This window comes from Salmo salar, chromosome ssa17 (assembly GCF_905237065.1).
Source record: "Salmo salar chromosome ssa17, Ssal_v3.1, whole genome shotgun sequence".
Classification (NCBI taxonomy): domain Eukaryota; kingdom Metazoa; phylum Chordata; class Actinopteri; order Salmoniformes; family Salmonidae; genus Salmo; species Salmo salar.
Genome location: NC_059458.1, coordinates 54222191 through 54240996, shown reverse-complemented (window position 1 = coordinate 54240996; position 18806 = coordinate 54222191). Strand labels below are relative to the sequence as shown.

The window sequence follows — 18806 nt, the reverse complement described above, 5'->3', positions numbered from 1 at the left end:
CTAATACCATGATAATGAAGATGTAAATGATTGTATATAAAAATGTATAGATACAAATATGAGACCGCTGTCAAATTAATTATTTGTGAAAAGATTTTTTTCCCCAGGAGCCACCATTATTGTTGTAATATCTCTGAAACCAGAGACGGAAAAGGAAGCGAGACATCCCACTATTTGTTACAGTCTATGCATCCCACTCTCTCGTTTTTTTCTGTTTCAATGGAAGTCTATGGGCTTGTTCGACATTGCAGCCGCCTTTGCTGGAATCATTGAAACATAGGTGAAATGAAAACCACCATAACCAGAAGAGAGCGCTATTGTTCAACACACCCAAACCTCACTGACAGCAGTTCTAACCAGTGATGTATATAAAGTTTACAAACACTTAGGTTGGAGTCATTAAAACTCGTTTTTCAACCACTCCACAAATTTCTTGTTAACAAACTATAGTTTTGGCAAGTCGGTTAGGACATCTACTTTGTGCATGACACAAGTAATTGTTTACAGACAGATTATTTGGCTTATCATTCACTATCACAATTCCAGTGGGTCAGAAGTTTACATACACTAAGTTGACTATGCCTTTAAACAGCTTGGAAAATTCCAGAAAATTATGTCATGGCTTTAGAAGCTTTTGATAGGCTAATTGACATCATTTGAGTCAATTGGAGGTGTACCTGTGGATGTATTTCAAGGCCTACCTTCAAACTCAGTGCCTCTTTGCTTGACATCATGGGAAAATCAAAAGAAATCAGCCAAAAATGGTTGCCCTCCACAAGTCTGGTTCATCCTTGGGAGCAATTTCCAAATGCCTGAAGGTACCACGTTCATCTGTACAAACAATAGTATGCAAGTATAAACACCATGGGACCATGCAGCCATCATACCGCCCAGGAAGTAGACGCGTTCTGTCTGCTAGAGATGAACGTACTTTGGTGCGAAAAGTGCAAATCAATCCCAGAACAACAGCAAAGGACCTTGTGAAGATTCTGGAGGAAACAGGTACAAAAGTATCTATATCCACAGTAAAACAAGTCCTATATTGACATAAGCTGAAAGGCCGCTCAACAAGGAAGAAGCCACTGCTCCAAAACCGCCATAAAAAAAGACAGACTATAGTTTGCAACTGCACATGGGGACAAAGATCGTACTTTTTGGAGAAATGTCCTTTGGTCTGATGAAACAAAAATAGAACTGTTTGGCCATAATGACCATCGTTATGTTTGGAGGAAAAATGGGGAGGCTTGAAAGCCGAAGAACACCTTCCCAACCGTGAAGCACAGGGGTGGCAGCATTATGTTGTGGGGTGCATTGCTGCAGGAGGGACAGGTGCACTTCACAAAATAGATGGCATCATGAGGCAGGAAAATTATGTGGATATATTAAAGCAACATCTCAAGACATTAGTCAGGAAGTTAAAGCTTGGTCGCAAATGAGTCTTCCAAATGGACAATGACCCCAAGCATACTTCCAAAGTTGTGGTAAAATGGCTTAAGGACAACAAAGTCAAGGTATTGGAGTGGCCATTACAAAGCCCTGACCTCAATCCCATCAAATTTGTGGGCAGAACTGAAAAAGCGTGTGCGAGCAAGGAGGCCTACAAACCTGACTCAGTTACTCCAGCTGTGTCAGGAGGAATGGGCCAAAATTCACCCAACTTATTGTGGGAAGCTTGTGGAACCCTACCTGAAATTTTTGACCCAAGTTAAACAATTTAAATGCAATGCTACCAAATACAAATTGAGTGCATGTAAACTTCTGACCCACTGGGAATGTGATGAAAGAAATAAAAGCTGAAATAAATCCTTCTCTCTACTATTATTCTGACATTTCACATTCTTAAAATAAAGTGGTGATCCTAACTGACCTAAGACAGGGAATTTTTACTGGGATTAAATGTCAGGAATTGTGAACAGCTGAGTTTAAATGTATTTGGCTAAGGTGTATGTAAACTTCCGACTTCAACTGTGTGTGTGTGATATATATATATATATATATATACTGCTCAAAAAAATAAAGGGAACACTTAAACAACACATCCTAGATCTGAATGAAAGAAATAATCTTATTAAATACTTTTTTCTTTACATAGTTGAATGTGCTGACAACAAAATCACACAAAAATAATCAATGGAAATCCAATTTATCAACCCATGGAGGTCTGGATTTGGAGTCACACTCAAAATTAAAGTGGAAAACCACACTACAGGCTGATCCAACTTTGATGTAATGTCCTTAAAACAAGTCAAAATGAGGCTCAGTAGTGTGTGTGTGGCCTCCACGTGCCTGTATGACCTCCCTACAACGCCTGGGCATGCTCCTGATGAGGTGGCGGATGGTCTCCTGAGGGATCTCCTTCCCAGACCTGGACTAAAGCATCCGCCAACTCCTGGAAAGTCTGTGGTGCAATGTGGCGTTGGTGGATGGAGCGAGACATGATGTCCCAGATGTGCTCAATTGGATTCAGGTCTGGGGAACGGGCGGGCCAGTCCATAGCATCAATGCCTTCCTCTTGCAGGAACTGCTGACACACTCCAGCCACATGAGGTCTAGCATTGTCTTGCATTAGGAGGAACCCAGGGCCAACCGCACCAGCATATGGTCTCACAAGGGGTCTGAGGATCTCATCTCGGTACCTAATGGCAGTCAGGCTACCTCTGGCGAGCACATGGAGGGCTGTGCGGCCCCCCAAAGAAATGCCACCCCACACCATGACTGACCCACCGCCAAACCGGTCATGTTGGAGGATGTTGCAGGCAGCAGAAGGTTCTCCACGGCGTCTCCAGACTCTGTCACGTCTGTCACGTGCTCAGTGTGAACCTGCTTTCATCTGTGAAGAGCACAGGGCGCCAGTGGCGAATTTGCCAATCTTGGTGTTCTCTGGCAAATGCCAAACGTCCTGCACGGTGTTGGGCTGTAAGCACAACCCCCACCTGTGGACGTCGGGCCCTCATACCACCCACATGGAGTCTGTTTCTGACCGTTTGAGCAGACACATGCACATTTGTGGCCTGCTGGAGGTCATTTTGCAGTGCTCCTCTTGCTCCTCCTTGCACAAAGGCGGAGGTAGCGGTCCTACTGCTGGGTTGTTGCCCTCCTACTGCCTCCTCCACGTCTCCTGATGTACTGGCCTGTCTCCTAGTAGCGCCTCCATGCTCTGGACACTACACTGACAGACACAGCAAACCTTCTTGCCACAGCTCGCATTGATGTGCCATCCTGGATGTGCTGCACTACCTGAGCCACTTGTGTGGGTTGTAGACTCCGTCTCATGCTACCACTAGAGTGAAAGCACCGCCAGCATTCAAAAGTGACCAAAACATCAGCCAGGAAGCGTAGGAACTGAGAAGTGGTCTGTGGTCACCACCTGCAGAACCATTCCTTTATTGGGGGTGTCTTGCTAATTGCCTATAATTTCCATCTGTTGTCTATTCCATTTGCACAACAGCATGTGAAATTTATTGTCAATCAGTGTTGCTTCCTAAGTGGACAGTTTGATTTCACAGAAGTGTGATTGACTTGGAGTTACATTGTGTTGTTTAAGTGTTCCCTTTATTTTTTTGAGCAGTATATATATATACACACAGTATGTCACAAAAGTGAGTACACCCCTCACATTTTTGTAAATATGAGTATATCTTTTCATGTGACAACACTGAAGAAATGACACTTTGCTACAATGTAAAGTAGTGAGTGTACAGCTTGTATAACAGTGTAAACTTGCTGTTCCCTCAAAATAACACAACACACAGCCATTAATGTCTAAACCGCTGGCAACAAAAGTGAGTACACCCCTAAGTGAAAATATCCAAATTGGGCCCAACGTGTCAATATTTTGTGTGGCCACCATCATTTTCCAGCACTGCCTTAACACTCTTGGGCATGGAGTTCACCAGAGCTTCACAGGTTGCCACTGGAGTCCTCTTCCACTCCTCCGTGACGACATCACGGAGCTGGTTAGATGTTAGAGACCTTGCACTCCTCCACCTTCCGTTTGAGGATGCCCCACAGATGCTCAATAGGGTTTAGGTCTGGAGACATGCTTGGCCAGTCCATCACCTTTACCCTCAGCTTCTTTAGCAAGGCGGTGGTCGTCTTGGAGGTGTGTTTGGGGTCGTTATCACGTTTGAATACTGCCCTGCGGCCAGTCTCCGAAGGGAGGGGATCATGCTCTGCTTCAGTATGTCACAGTACATGTTGGCATTCATGGTTCCCTCAATGAACTGTAGCTCCCCAGAGCTGGCAGCACTCATGCAGCCCCAGACCATGACACTCCCACCACCATGCTTGACTGTAGGCAAGACACACTTGTCTTTGTACTCCTCACCTGGTTGCCGCCACACACGCTTGACACCATCTGAACCAAATAAGTTTATCTTGGTCTCATCAGACCACAGGATATGGTTCTAGTAATCCATGTCCTTAGTCTGCTTGTCTTCAGCAAACTGTTTGCGGGCTTTCTTGTGCATCATCTTTAGAAGAGGCTTCCTTCTGGGACGACAGCCATACAGACCAATTTGATGCAGTGTGCGGCGTATGGTCTGAGCACTGACAGGCTGACCCCCCACCCCTTCAACCTCTGCAGCAATGCTGACAGCACTCATACGTCTATTTCCCAAAGACAACCTCTGGATATGATGCTGAGCACGTGCACTCAACTTCTTTGGTCGACCATGGCGAGGCCTGTTCTGAGTGGAACCTGTCCTGTTAAACCACTGTATGGTCTTGGCCACCGTGCTGCAGCTCAGTTTCAGGGTCTTGGCAATCTTCTTATAGCCCAGGCCATCTTTATGTCGAGCAACAATTATTTTTTTCAGATCCTCAGAGAGTTCTTTGCCATGAGGTGCCATGTTGAACTTCCAGTGACCAGTCAGTATGAGGGAGTGTGAGAGCGATGACACCGAATTTAACAGGCACCTGCTCCCCATTCACACCTGAGACCTTGTAACACTAACGAGTCACATGCCACCGGGGAGGGAAAATGGCTAATTGGGCCCAATTTGGACATTTTCACTTAGGGGTGTACTCACTTTTGTTGCCAGCAGTTTAGACATTAATGGCTGTGTGTTGTGTTATTTTGAGGGGACAGCAAATTTACACTGTTATACAAGCTGCACACTCACTACTTTACATTGTAGCAAGTGTCATTTCTTCAGTGTTGTCACATGAAAAGATATACTCAAATATTTACAAAAATGTGAGGGGTGTAGTCATTTTGTGAGATACTGTGTGTGTGTGTATATATATATATATATATATATTACATTTACATTACATTTAAGTCATTTAGCAGACGCTCTTATCCAGAGCGACTTACAAATTGGTGCATTCACCTTATGATATCCAGTGGAACAACCACTTTACAATAGTGCATCTAAATCTTTTAAGGGGGGGGGGTTAGAAGGATAACTTTATCCTATCCCAGGTATTCCTTAAAGAGGTGGGGTTTCAGGTGTCTCCGGAAGGTGGTGATTGACTCCGCTGTCCTGGCGTCGTGAGGGAGCTTGTTCCACCATTGGGGTGCCAGAGCAGCGAACTGTTTTGACTGGGCTGAGCGGGAACTGTGCTTCCTCAGAGGTAGGGGGGCCAGCAGGCCAGAGGTGGATGAACGCAGTGCCCTTGTTTGGGTGTAGGGCCTATATTTTTTTAAAATTATTTATTATTATTATTTATATATTGGTTGTAACTGATGGGATTCAATAAGAACACTCATCATGCAAAAACTGTTTAGCTTAGAATCTTTGCTAGTTTGATATAATAGTATGAAATAATACCATGCCGGAGAATGACAAATGCTTCCTTTTTCTTTTTCTTTTCAGGAGAAAACGTTTTTAGTGAACATGACAATGGAATATGAATATAAATGCACCAGTCTTGGCATGGAAACAATAACATACTTATCCCAGTTTATAACAGCCAAAAAAATATGTTATATTTATGATTATGCAATGAAATTGCATAATCATAACGGCATTATTTGGCTGTGGGTTTCTGTAGTCCAGTTCCCTCAAAACTACAGTTATGGCGACTCTGAGCGACCAATAAGAGCACAACATGTAGGCTTGCATCGGACTCGGCTTCATACATAACAAGGAGGGGTGAGTGGAATAGCCGACAGAAAGTTTTAGTACCACTTCTTCGGACTCAACATGAACTACGGAGAAACTGGGACCATTGTACAATTATTTACAAATGCCTAGTGACAAACCGTGTCATATTTCTGCTGGCGTTAGTGTGTTTAGGTCTACTGAGCGGTAAGTTTTCTCCATATGGTTTTCTCTGGCTTTCATACTTTCCCTGGCGCATGTAATCGGCAATAAATTACCGTTACTTTCTGTTTTTGAAATCTAACGGCTCTGGATTTGCTCATGGGAAACTATCTCTATATTGAAGTTTCACCAATAATTGTTGAATTTTTTTAATAATGTATGATTTTATTATATGCTGTAGGTTTGTTTTTGTGGGCAGGTGTAGGAGACTTGTCAATTTCATTTCAAGTTGTGATTGAATCGTTTTTGGAAAAATGTTCTGAAATGACTAAGGTGTAATTTACAATGTTGCCAAATTCTGGTTACTCAATTTTAGTGCAACATTTCTGTTCTTTTGATGAGTTGATAGCAATGACTGTATGGGGTTGATACGTTGTTACTGCTGTCAGTGCTTCTCCTTGCTTCCTGCTTTGCAACTTCCTATGCAGAGAAGTTCATCTGAAAGAAGTTGAATAAGATTTATATACACCATCATAAAAAAATAGAATTATTATGAGCATAACATATCATGATAGAGTATCTTATTATAGGCTGTGTTTACAAACATGAGATAATTATACATGCTACATTTAACATCCCTTATGCATCCATCTATTCTAATCTAAACTGATGTATTTTATTCTTCATTGATAATAGATAACTCGTGTTATGGAACAGCAAGTGAGCGATGAAGAACCTCAACCTGTAGTCCTTAGAGAACAGATCCGGAGGAGAAGAAAGATGAAAGCCTTCACCTCCACCTTCTCCGTGGCCATGGACCAGATAGCCATCGAGTTCGTCCTCCCCACCACCACTAAGAGTAGCCGCAGCCCGGACACCTTGCTCCTGGAGGTGGCTGGGAACTGGACGGTGGAGCAGGTGAAAGCCCAAGTGTGGCTGAGGGTAGTAGCCACCAACCTGTGCCCTGAGTTCTATCAGAAGTACTCCCCTGACCACTGCATCCTGCTCTACCAGAAGAAGGGCAACTGGTGTGAGATCTACGATAAGCACCAGGTGTTTCAGACCCTGGACTGCATCCGCTACTGGAAAGGTAGAAGCTTTAAGTCTTAAATCGGTCTTTTATATCCTTGAATTATTTGTATACGGTATATTTTATTGTGAGGAGTGTTGAGATGTTTTAATAAAGTTGTGTTTGAATCTAAAGCTCTGAAGAAAGATGTGGGGAAGATCCACCTGACGTGCCGGCCTCAGCCCTCCGAGGAGTCCACACAGTACCAGAGGTACCTCAACTACCTGATTGGCTACGACGTCACCGACGTCAGCAACGTGCACGATGACGAGCTGGAGTTCACCCGGAGGAAGCTCCTCACACCCCGCAAGAACGAGCTGTCCGACCGGGACCCCAAACTATACTCAATGGACCCTTGGATCACATCCAAGCACCTCCCGGAGTACCTGCTCACCAAGGTATCTAACCCCTAACCTGGCTGCTCCAGGGGTGCAGCTCTGCGGGGCGACCCTCTGCTTCTTGCCTGCTCCCAGCCTGTTCTGTGTTGGGTGATGTAGCTGGGTACTGGGACAGCAAAAAATTGCCAATTTCCGTTGTCTCTGTATCATGGATCATTAAAGATTGAATAATATTTGATTCTAGGTGACCAACAGCCACATCCTGCTGGTCATTCACAGGAACAAGGCCAGCCAGACCATCAAGGTGTCCATCGACGACACGCCCGTCCAGGTGCTCCAGACCTTCTTTACGAAGATCTCCAATAAGAGGGCTCTGCTGGGAGTTCCTGAGGATGTGTGTGAGGGAGACTACGTCCTGAGGGTGTGTGGCAGGGAAGAGTATATCTATGGGAACCACCCGGTCAGGGACTTCCACTGGGTCCGACAGTGTCTGAAGAACGGGGAGGAGATCCATCTGGTTCTGGAGTCGGCTCCTAATCCGGGTCAAGACCTAGTCCAGAGAGAGGACTGGGCACAGGTGGATGACTGTACTGGAGTGGCAGGTAAGCTAGCATCAACATTCCCCTAGTAATCTTATCAGAATATTTCACCAATAGATTACAATATGTGCTTTTCAAGTAAACAAACTCCCCTAGCCCATAGAGTTGTGCCACAATAAACAATATTATAGCACATGATTTTACTGTGGGAAGTATTTCTTTGATGATTAAGATGATTCATATTCCTCTGTTCCAACAGGCACTCATGAGCAGCTGACCATCGACGAGAAAGACCACGAGCGGGTCTTCACCATCTCTCTGTGGGACTGTCACAGGAAGTTCAGGGTTAAAGTCCTGGGCATAGACATCCCGGCTTTGCCGAGGAACCCAGAGCTGATTGTGTATGTGGAGGCCAGTATCTTCCATGGCCAGCAGCTCCTGGCTCAGGACAGAACCTCCTCCAAGGCTTTCACTGAGGAGGTGCTGTGGAACACCTGGCTGGAGTTCAATATACGCATCAGAGACCTGCCCAAGGGGGCTCGCCTCAGCCTACAGGTAAACTGGTAAACTGTATAAGGTTTATTGGTTTAGTCTGGCAGCCGTATCTATATTTACTTTAGCCAACATCTTTGTTGTGGGATTTTTTTGTAGAATACCAGTCTATTATTTGGAGAATATAAAATGAATCACAACTTAATTCAATTCATTACAATTTAACTCTGTTCTCTTTTCTCCTCTACCCAGGTGTCCTGTGGGAAGGCCCAGACCCAGATCTCTAAGGGCACCTCCTCCTCCTACCAGGACAATGGAGGATCCCCAGGTGGCGGTAGCAGCGGCAGCCATGATGGTAGTAAGACTAAGAGTCGTCTGCTGTACTACGTCAACCTGCTGCTGGTGGACCACCGCTCGCTGCTGCGCCAGGGAGAGTTCATCCTCCACATGTGGAAGATGCCTGAGAAGACTGAGGACAACAGCAGCGTCAATGCAGACAAGCTGACCTCAGCCACCAACCCAGACAAGGCCTCCTCCATGGCCATAGCCATCCTGCTGGACAAGTACTGCTACCCAGTGGCCCTGCCCAAGAGCAGGGAGGGCAAGGTGGCTGGGGGGGAGGGTCGGGAGGCCGAGGGAGGGGAGAGGGGGCAAAGGGAGATGCCTAACCACCTGAGGAAGCAATTCGAGGCAATTGTTGAGACAGATCCACTGCACCCTCTCAGCCAAGAAGACAAAGAGCTGCTGTGGCACTTCAGACAGGAGTGTATGCGTCACCCCAGGTAAGACTGAAAGGCATGGTCATCTAATACTATATTACTGAATAAGTTTGAGTAATCTGAGTTTATAACACAGAAGCACTTGTTTCATCGCAATTCCATCGTTCTTAATATGTTTCCTGTAAGAGTATCACAGAGATCTTTCTGTGAATATGATTCAGTGCAATTTTTAGGAGTTTTATTGAAATGTTGTAAATCTCGCTACTGTCTCCTCCCAGGGCATACCCCAAGCTGCTGGGCTCTGTGCTGTGGGGTAGACAGGAGGCTGTCCTAGCCACCCATAGGCTGTTGGAGAGGAGCTCTGTGTGGGACCGTAGTGTGCTGGATGTGGGCCTGGCCATGCAGCTGTTAGACTGCCACTACTCTGACGCTCACGTCCGCTCTATGGCCGTACGCAAGCTGGAGACCCTGGGGGACGACGACGTTCTGAGATACCTGCTGCAGCTGGTCCAGGTGAGTTAGTCGGACTTCTTGGAACCAAAATTTGTCTGAGAAATGTCTGATGTGTTTCAGTCTTGGTTCTGTCAAGATTCGGTCTGTGCCATAGAGGAACTGGGTTTCGTTACCCAGCCCTAGTCATGCAAGTTGGCATTTATTGTCATGACTCTTGTCCCGGAGGCAGAACAGAGCGATTTCACTTTAGATAGGCCCGCTGAAAAGTCAAAATTAGCTATATTGTAAAAATTCATTAAAGCAAACATTTGCTTTTTTGGTCTAAATTTAAGGTTAGGTTTACACATTATGGTTAGCAGTTTGGTTAAGGTTAGGTTTAAAATCTGATTTTATGACTTTGTGGCTGTGCTAGCTAGTGACCACTCTGCAGAGCTGCCTCCAGGACAAGATTCATGAAGAGAATGACTAAACCGCCCTAGTCATAGGTGTTTGGTCTACCTGTCTCTGAGTGTAGAAGCACACATAAAAACAAGTAGTTGTTTAATACATTGACCAGGAAAAAACACAATAACAACCTTTACAGACAACACTGCCTAGTATTTTCCCAGAAGGGAGCACCTGTGGGCAGTTTTGCATGTGCCATTCGTCACTGTAGAGTCAAATAACTGTCTCTACTGTCAACAATGAGGCCTTGGTTAAACATGCAAAACAGTGTGAGTATGAACAAATCCCCAAACTGGAAGATACTTTATAATGTGTTGCATTACAGTTTAGTGAAACATTTCGCTTGCATTTATGATGTGTTTATGTTGAGAAAAATGCATATGTGTGCTCCTCTGTGTTTTTCAGGCTGTGAAGTTTGAGCCGTACCATGACAGTGCCCTGGCTAGGTTCCTGCTGAAGAGAGCTCTCAGGAGTAAGAGGATAGGTCATTTCCTTTTCTGGTTCCTGAGGAGTGAGATCACCCAGTCCATGCACTACCAGCAGAGGTACGCTGTGCTGCTGGAAGCCTACCTCCGAGGCTGTGGAGAGGACATGCTGCAGGACTTCAGATGCCAGGTGGGTGATCGTATAGCCTTGACCCCAGCCGTAAACAAGAGTACGGTGTGATGTGTGATCGGACACAGTAGGAGTGGGTGAGGAGAGTTCCTCCTCCGTATAATGTGACTGTAAGGCTTTGACGTCGTAGCCAGTCAGGTAGTTGAGGTACCTCTGGTACTGTGTGGACTCCTCGGAGGGCTGAGGCCGGCACGTCAGGTGGATCTTCCCCACATCTTTCTTCAGAGCTTTACCTTCAAACACAACTTTATTAAAACATCTCAACACTCCTCACAATAAAATATACCGTATACAAATAATTCAAGGATATAAAAGACTGATTTTAAAAAGACTAGGTCAGTGTCAGATAACGAGGACCTGAATAAAGAATAATCCGATTCGTTATCATCAACAGGTGGAGATAACAGAAGCCCTGCAGAAAGTCACCAGGGAGATAAAGGCCATGTCTGCTGAGAAATATGATGTTTCTGCACAAGGTGAGCCTGTCGCCTCAAGTCAACGTACCTCGTATAAGAGGTGGAGATAAATTCCTATATAAATGAATATGTAGTGAGTCCCGGTGTTATGTTCAGTTGTGTTCCAGCTGCGTCAGAAGCTGGAGAATCTGCAGACGTCTGGGCTGCCAGAGAGCTTCAGAGTGCCCTATGACCCGGGTCTACGGGCTGGTGCTCTGGTGGTGAGTGGAAAAATACCTATCCATCTCTATTCTACCCCCCTCTTATTTTCCTGCAAGTCTCTTCTCGCTTGTCTCCATCCCTTTCTTCACCATCATTTCCTGTATCCTCCACTAATTGTATTCATACTCCTCCATTCTCTCCTGTGTTTCACTTTAAACATGGGTCCCTCTCTTCAGATAGAGCAGTGTAAGGTGATGGCCTCTAAGAAGAGACCGCTGTGGCTGCAGTTTAAGAGGGCTGACCCCACCACCCTGTCCAGTGACACCATCGGGGTCATATTTAAGGACGGGGATGACCTCAGGCAGGACATGCTCATTCTACAGGTGTGCGGGCTTGCTTTCTCAATGGGTTAGGCAAAACTGTCCACCAAATGTTCCATGACAAGTAAGTGCTCCTCTTTTTAGATTCTGCTGATCATGGAGTCCATATGGGAGGAAGAGTCTTTGGACTTGTCCTTACTGCCCTACGGCTGTATCTCTACTGGGAATAAAATAGGTATGTCAACTGACTTTACACTGTCATGACGCATTAATAATAATATATTACAACATATACTGTACATAATATATATATATATATGTGCCATTTCTAATTAAATAAGCATCTCTCTTGCTCTCTCTCTAGGGATGATTGAGATAGTGAAGGATGCCACCACTATTGCCAACATCCAGCAGAGCGTTGTGGGAAGCACAGGAGCGTTCAAGGACGAGATCCTCAACCAATGGCTGCGGGACAAGTGTGTGAGCGAGGAAAAGGTAGCTCGCTAGATTTACTCCCACGGTGCTGCAGCATCTCCGCTGTAGAGGATATAACTGCGCCGCAAAGGGGGAAGGAAACACACCTGCTACATTTCCTGTTACCCAGGGCTTTGTCTGCAGCACTATTCATGTATACTCAGACTGTGTAGGCTGAAGCACCTCCACATTGGCCGTTTAGAAATATCCCAATGCAGCAGTCTCCATAGCTTTAGGGTGAAGGTATACCACAGAAGCTACCACAACACTAGCAGATAAATAGAGAAAGATGAAACACGGTTTGAGTACCTGTGTTTGCTCCAATGTTGTCTGTGGAAATAATCGAGCAGAGCTGGTTGTATGAAATTGTAGCTCACAAATGCTCTTCATTTCCTCCACTCTGTCTCTATCACTTCCCTTCTCCCTCTCTTTTGCTGTCTTTCTCTGTCTCTCCCTGTCTCTCTCTCTCTTTGTGTGTGTGTGTGTGTGTCTCTCTCTCTCCCTGTAGTTCCAGCAGGCAGTGGAGAGGTTTGTGTTCTCCTGTGGAGGGTACTGTGTGGCCACCTACGTGCTGGGGGTAGGAGACAGACACAACGACAACATCATGATCACTGAATCTGGTACCAGAGCTCATCCTCATCTCCCTATAGCACAAACATGATACAGTACTTGGCTTTAAGTGGCTGCCAAAACATTAGGAATACATTCCACAATATTCTATATATGTGGGTGAACCTATAGAAAGTGATTATCTGTTCATCTGAATGTAGTAATTTGTTTCTGATGTATTGGATGGTTGATCTATAACATGCTTTTTTCCCCATTGATGTGTCTGCCCTCAGGTAACCTGTTCCACATAGACTTTGGCCACATACTGGGGAACTATAAGAGTTTCCTGGGTATCAGTAAGGAGAGGGTTCCCTTCGTCCTCACCCCTGACTTCCTCTATGTCATGGGCACATCAGGGAAGAAGAGCAGCCCACACTTCCAGAAGTTCCAGGTACTCAAACTAACTTGTTGTCTAACTAGTAAAAATACACACACACACACACACACACACACACACACACACACACACACACACACTTAACTAGAGTATTTATCTCATCTAGAGTACTAACACATACCTACCCCCTCTCTCCCAGGATGTGTGTGTGCGGGCCTACCTGGCTCTGAGGCATCACACCAACCTCCTCGTCATCCTGTTCTCCATGATGCTGATGACGGGCATGCCTCAGCTCACCAGCAAAGAAGACATCGAGTACATCCGCGAAGCGCTGACTGTGGGCCGGCCGGAGGAGGAGGCACAGCGCCACCTGCTGGACCAGATAGAGATCTGCAGGGACAAGGGCTGGACCGTGCAGTTCAACTGGTTCCTGCACCTGGTGCTGGGCATCAAGCAGGGGGGGGATAAACGCTCGTCTTAGGGGGCTCCCCTTGTGGTGCCAATGGCTTAGTGGGCTGGCAACACCAGTGTGATGGGTTCGAATCCCACAAGGGCCACATATGTGATAAACTGTAAACCACTTTAGGTACAATTACTATGTTGATTAGACTCCCAAATAAGGAGAGAGTGAGATATAGTCAGAGACCAAAGTCTGGATCTAAAGGTTTGTCAACCCTTCTCAATGATGTAACCAGTTGTTCCAATACATTACTCATTGACTGTACCATGGACTGTATACAGTACCAGTCTTATTTTTGCACTTTCAAGATCAAAACCTGATCTTACAATATGTTTATGAGTTATACATAAATATTGACTCCTGTTCGCTTCCTAATGCACTGAAGCCGATTGTATCATCTGTTAATATAACATCAGACTTGCATGACTGATGGTGGCAATACCATAATAAACCTGATCGTAGAGAAATATAGTTATATATTACCTCCCGTCGCTAGAGGGCGACATGCAGATTGTAAACGGAGTGATTTACCAACCCCATCAGAGGAAGAGGTATCTAGGAAACCAAAGGAAGTTTTTCCACAGCAAGGTGAGTTCACGTAAACAATCAGAATTTCGGTGTTTTATCGTGGATGTAGTCAGTATAGTTTTACCATAAAGTGACCTTTCACTCATCAAGATAAAAGAGGTTGGGGATCAGGCGCGCAGTATCGGAGTAGGCTAGCTAGCTACTTCAATTCATGTGTAATGTGTGCAGCGCCACCCCATGTCGCCCGAGCCCAGTGTAATCCAATGATTGACATTGAAGCCAGTGAATCCCAGCTAACCCAATTGTGTCTGTGTGTCCTGGACAGGTAGCCTCTCTCCATCTCTCAGGTCTTGGGGGATGGGGATGCGGTTGCAGCCTCAGTGTCTGCAGCTGGACTCCGTACTGCAGACAGTGAGTGTCCTGGAGGCAGTGATCCGGAGGAGCTTTGGTCCTGATGGAGGACAGGTGCTGTTCACACGGGACACGGGGCAAACTCTGCTGACCCGCCACGGAACACGCATCCTCACAGCCCTGCGGGTGGAACACCCGCTGGCCAGGTAACACAAGTTAGAGTATGTGAGTGGAGTTAAGCGGTTGGAAATCTCGCTCATTGCTCATGGAGAGATGCCGGCCCACAGCTCCAGCGCTCCACGTCCATTCAAACCGCCCACTAAAACCCACTCACAGCTCACAGGAAAAAAACTGCAACTCCAAATTCGCTCCATTTATTAAAATGACAATTTAACGAACACCTACATATTTTTTGACTACCTGGTCTACTATTTTGTTTTGAAGCATTGAAACCAAACCATATGATTTGATTAAAAAGTCCTTTAATAAACATGAAAAGGTGAATGTAAGAAGCACTCATAATTTCAAATAGGCTACATGTCATATTAAACAGCATATAAACACTCTAAATAGGTCAGGAGCCAGACAGGGAGACTAAGTAGGAATGAAAATTGATTATTTACGCTGTATTAAAATTATTTCAAGGCTATAACCTACAAATAAATATATTGTGAACACACTAGGCTGGTAGGGAGTCAGGGACATTAAGCGCTCAGCATTTTAACAAAGGTTTGTTGTATTAAATCATTATAGTCTATAAATTGTGCATATAAGCTGTGACTTAAATGAAAAAGTCCTTATTAGGCTCAGTCTAGAGTTCCTAGGAATTCATTTTTAGAAACACCAGTTTGGCCGGAGTCTGTGGCTTCATGCTCATGTGATGGTGCCAGCAGTGGAGAATATCCTCTCTGAGCTTGCAGAGCCACTGGGGATGCTAAACAACCCTTTTGGCCACTCTTGGCAGGCTGGGCAGGGATACAGAGTTGTTATTTTCTTCTTCTATAGGTAGGCCTAAAGGTTTTTAGTCAAACAACCCAATCAAAAACAGAAAGCGCCTTGAAAGTTGGAATATGAAAATCAATTATGGCCTATTGTATAGATAATCTAACAAAAATGAAGGAACATTTTCAGAGATCTGATTTGTTATGTGTATATACTTTGCTACAATGAAACTTAATTAGCTACTCACCTCGTTCCTTTCTTTTAGCACGTAGTAAGTACACCATCATGTATTCGGGATATGTGCCTTTTCAGATTCCGCAATTATTATTTAGTTGTGGACACTACATCACCACACTCCCTCTCTTGCTCTTGGTCCTCATCTTTGTAAGACACCTTGATTTTGCACCGGTGTGTTTTATCAGTCTGTTTATGAAAATATTTAGCAAACCATGACAGTAGCTAAAGTAAGGAGCTATAGCAGCACACAAGTAGACTACAAATGCATGCTGGGCCAGGCATGCCCTGAGCTCGTGAAGTGATTGTATACTGGAGCGCTATTGGAGCGGGCGAGAAGACCGATGCACCAGCCTTTGGGAATCTTGATCCACACCAGTTAAATAGGGCACGCTCCAGCTCCGCTCCAGCTCCGCTCACATACTCTGACTGTCTACACTGTATTTCTGATCAATTTGATGTTATTTTAATGGACAAAAAAATGGCTTATTTTTTCAAAAACAAGGGCATTTCTAAGTGACCCCAAACTTTTGAACGGTAGTGTACATACATATATATACACACACACACACGTTCACGCTTACAGTACTTTGTGAAATCTCAATCTGTGTGTGTGTGTGTGTGTGTGTGTGTGTGTGTGTGTGTAGGATGGTGGTGGAGTGTGTGAGGAGACACAGCTCGGTGACAGGAGATGGCTCCAAGACCTTCGTCCTGCTGCTCGCCTCATTGCTACGGGAGATACAGAAACACACCCGAAAAGCCCGCCAGGAAGGCGCAGGCGCCAAGCGTTTGGCTGAAGCTCTGCTGGCCTTCGGATTGGACGAGCTCAGTGATGTCATCACTGTTGGAGTGGCTCCACATGGCTCCTCCCTTTCAGACCCACACAACCCAGGACAAACAGACACACACACTCTGTGTCGCCTACTCAGTGCTTTCCTTCACACCCGGCTCAGCCCTACTCATGCTGAAATCATCAGCCAACTGACCTGTGAGCTGCTCTCGCATTGGAGCTGCCATGGCGACTTCATTAACGAACACTTCCCTGCTCTTCACACAGCAGTATCAGGCTTCCCTATTGGCTGTTCCCGTCTGCTGGAGGGCCAGGTCATACATGCAGATTTCTCTACACCCCTCCCTCTCCGCGACCATGGACCAATCAGGGCCCTAGCGGTGACGGAACCCCTGGAACCCAGCCTGCTGATTGGTGGAACTGTGCTGGAGCTGGGTGGGGCTAATAGAGGGATAGAAAGTGTGTGTGTGAGATTAGGGCGGAGGTTAGACAGTGTGTGTGTCATTCTACAGCATCTAGGAGTGTCTCTGCTCCTCTCATCAGTCAGACAGTCAGAGGCCGTCCTGGCTGCAGTGGGGAGGTACGGGGTGTGTGTGTTAGAGTGTGTGTGTGAAGAGGACCTCACCTTGTTCTCTGTGCTCAGTGGAGCCCAGCCTGTCTCAGACTGGGCTGTGATTGGACAGGAACACGTTGCTACGGTTACCTTCTGCCGGCCGCTGGTGCTGGGAGCTCACAGGTATGGTAACAGGATAGTTACACACACTCTCACACACACACACACACACACACATACACTATTCTAATTATGTGGTTTTCTCTCTCTCCCAGGTTCGTCAATGTGGGGTTTCCTAAGGCAGAGGACAGGGGCAGACCCCACAGTCTGGTTGTGTGTGGACTGACAGAGGGCCAGACGGAACAGAGTGTATGTGCTGTACGAGATGCTCTACTCATGCTGCATACCTCCTGGGGGCCCAAACACAGGACTAGAGCTACAGAGAGAACTGCACGCACAGACGTGATGGAGCCTTATTGTGCCATTTCCGTGGGCGGGACTTTTGAGTTCCTGTTACACCACACCCTCCTACAGCGCAAACACAGACACACACACTCTGTCACACACAGACACATACACTCTGTCACACACAGACACACACACTCTGTCACACACAGACACACACACTCTGTCACACACAGACACGCAAACACTCCGTCACACACAGACACGCACGCTCCGTCACACACAGACACGCACACTTCGTCAAACACAGACACACACACTCTGTCACACTTGGACAACCCTGCCGTCTCGGAGATGCTAGCAGAGGCCCTACTGAGTGTGCCCAGACAGATCTACTCCCACAATCCTCGGCGCTACCTGGAGGCTCACGCACACACTCTCAGTTGCATACGTAACCATGGTAACTCTCCGGACTCGCCGGAAATGAGTGCTGTTCTGGCAGCGGATGGTTCTAATATGGTCCAGGCTGACACAGGGTCAGGGTCTATGTCTGGGTCAGGATCTGGGTCAGGGGTAAACGAGGTGACGGTTTGGTCAAGCTCTGGCTCTAGTTCAGGTGTGGAGTCAGTGTCCTGTAAGTATCAACTGGTCCTGGCTGTTCTACAGTGTCTCAGGAGTCTACTGTCTGTGGACACTGTACTACACGCTAATACCTCACACACCTGTCAGAGAGAAGAGGAGGAGGATGATGACTGAGAACTCATGCTTGAATTCCTTTGTGTTTTTGTTTCATTGTTCATCCAAATGTTTCGTATTCACTGCTTGAAAAGGTAATCTATTTGTGTAGTATGTCTTTGCAGATTAATTTGTATGTTAATAAATCCGATTTCTGTTTGATGAAATAGGACTATGGTTATATTACATTGTTACAGCGACAGAACAGAGCATTTCCTTCATCGCCTCTCCCCCGCTCCACTGTAGAGAAAACACTGCCCAACCCAGACTTTTTCTTATTCATTAACTTCTAAGGAGGTCAGTTGCTGTATTTATGTATCAATTACAAATGGAATCTCCTTGTGAAATGAAGGTTCACAGTGTAGGCCTACATAGGACAATTGTTATGCCAAAAATCAAATATTACGCTATACTGTCAATATGCATGACGAAGTATATAATGTACTGATGTGAATTTTGAGAATGGTAAAATCCCAATCGTTTCTAAACGTTCTGGACTGTCTGGTAAAACGATGCTCTAGTGAGATGGAGTGGTGACCGATCTGCTCACTGTTCTATTTCTATGATTCTGCG

General features: G+C 45.7%; 2 protein-coding genes across 2 annotated transcripts; both read left to right on the top strand.

Moving 5' to 3' along the window:
* The first annotated feature begins 6032 nt into the window (after window positions 1-6032).
* On the top strand, window positions 6033-14162 carry LOC106576084 (phosphatidylinositol 4,5-bisphosphate 3-kinase catalytic subunit gamma isoform). Its single transcript, XM_014152969.2, has 16 exons — window positions 6033-6254; window positions 6906-7299; window positions 7414-7676; window positions 7861-8218; window positions 8415-8710; window positions 8900-9429; window positions 9645-9879; window positions 10669-10878; window positions 11273-11354; window positions 11451-11554; window positions 11732-11878; window positions 11960-12050; window positions 12180-12310; window positions 12798-12909; window positions 13132-13289; window positions 13435-14162. Exons 2-16 carry the CDS (start codon window positions 6918-6920, stop codon window positions 13714-13716), a joined length of 3381 nt encoding a protein of 1126 aa, XP_014008444.1. The 5' UTR covers window positions 6033-6254; window positions 6906-6917; the 3' UTR covers window positions 13717-14162.
* bbs10 (Bardet-Biedl syndrome 10) lies at window positions 14118-18400 on the top strand. Its single transcript, XM_014152970.2, has 4 exons — window positions 14118-14283; window positions 14549-14780; window positions 16398-17276; window positions 17369-18400. Exons 1-4 carry the CDS (start codon window positions 14118-14120, stop codon window positions 18252-18254), a joined length of 2163 nt encoding a protein of 720 aa, XP_014008445.1. The 3' UTR covers window positions 18255-18400.
* Window positions 18401-18806: the final 406 nt, after the last annotated feature.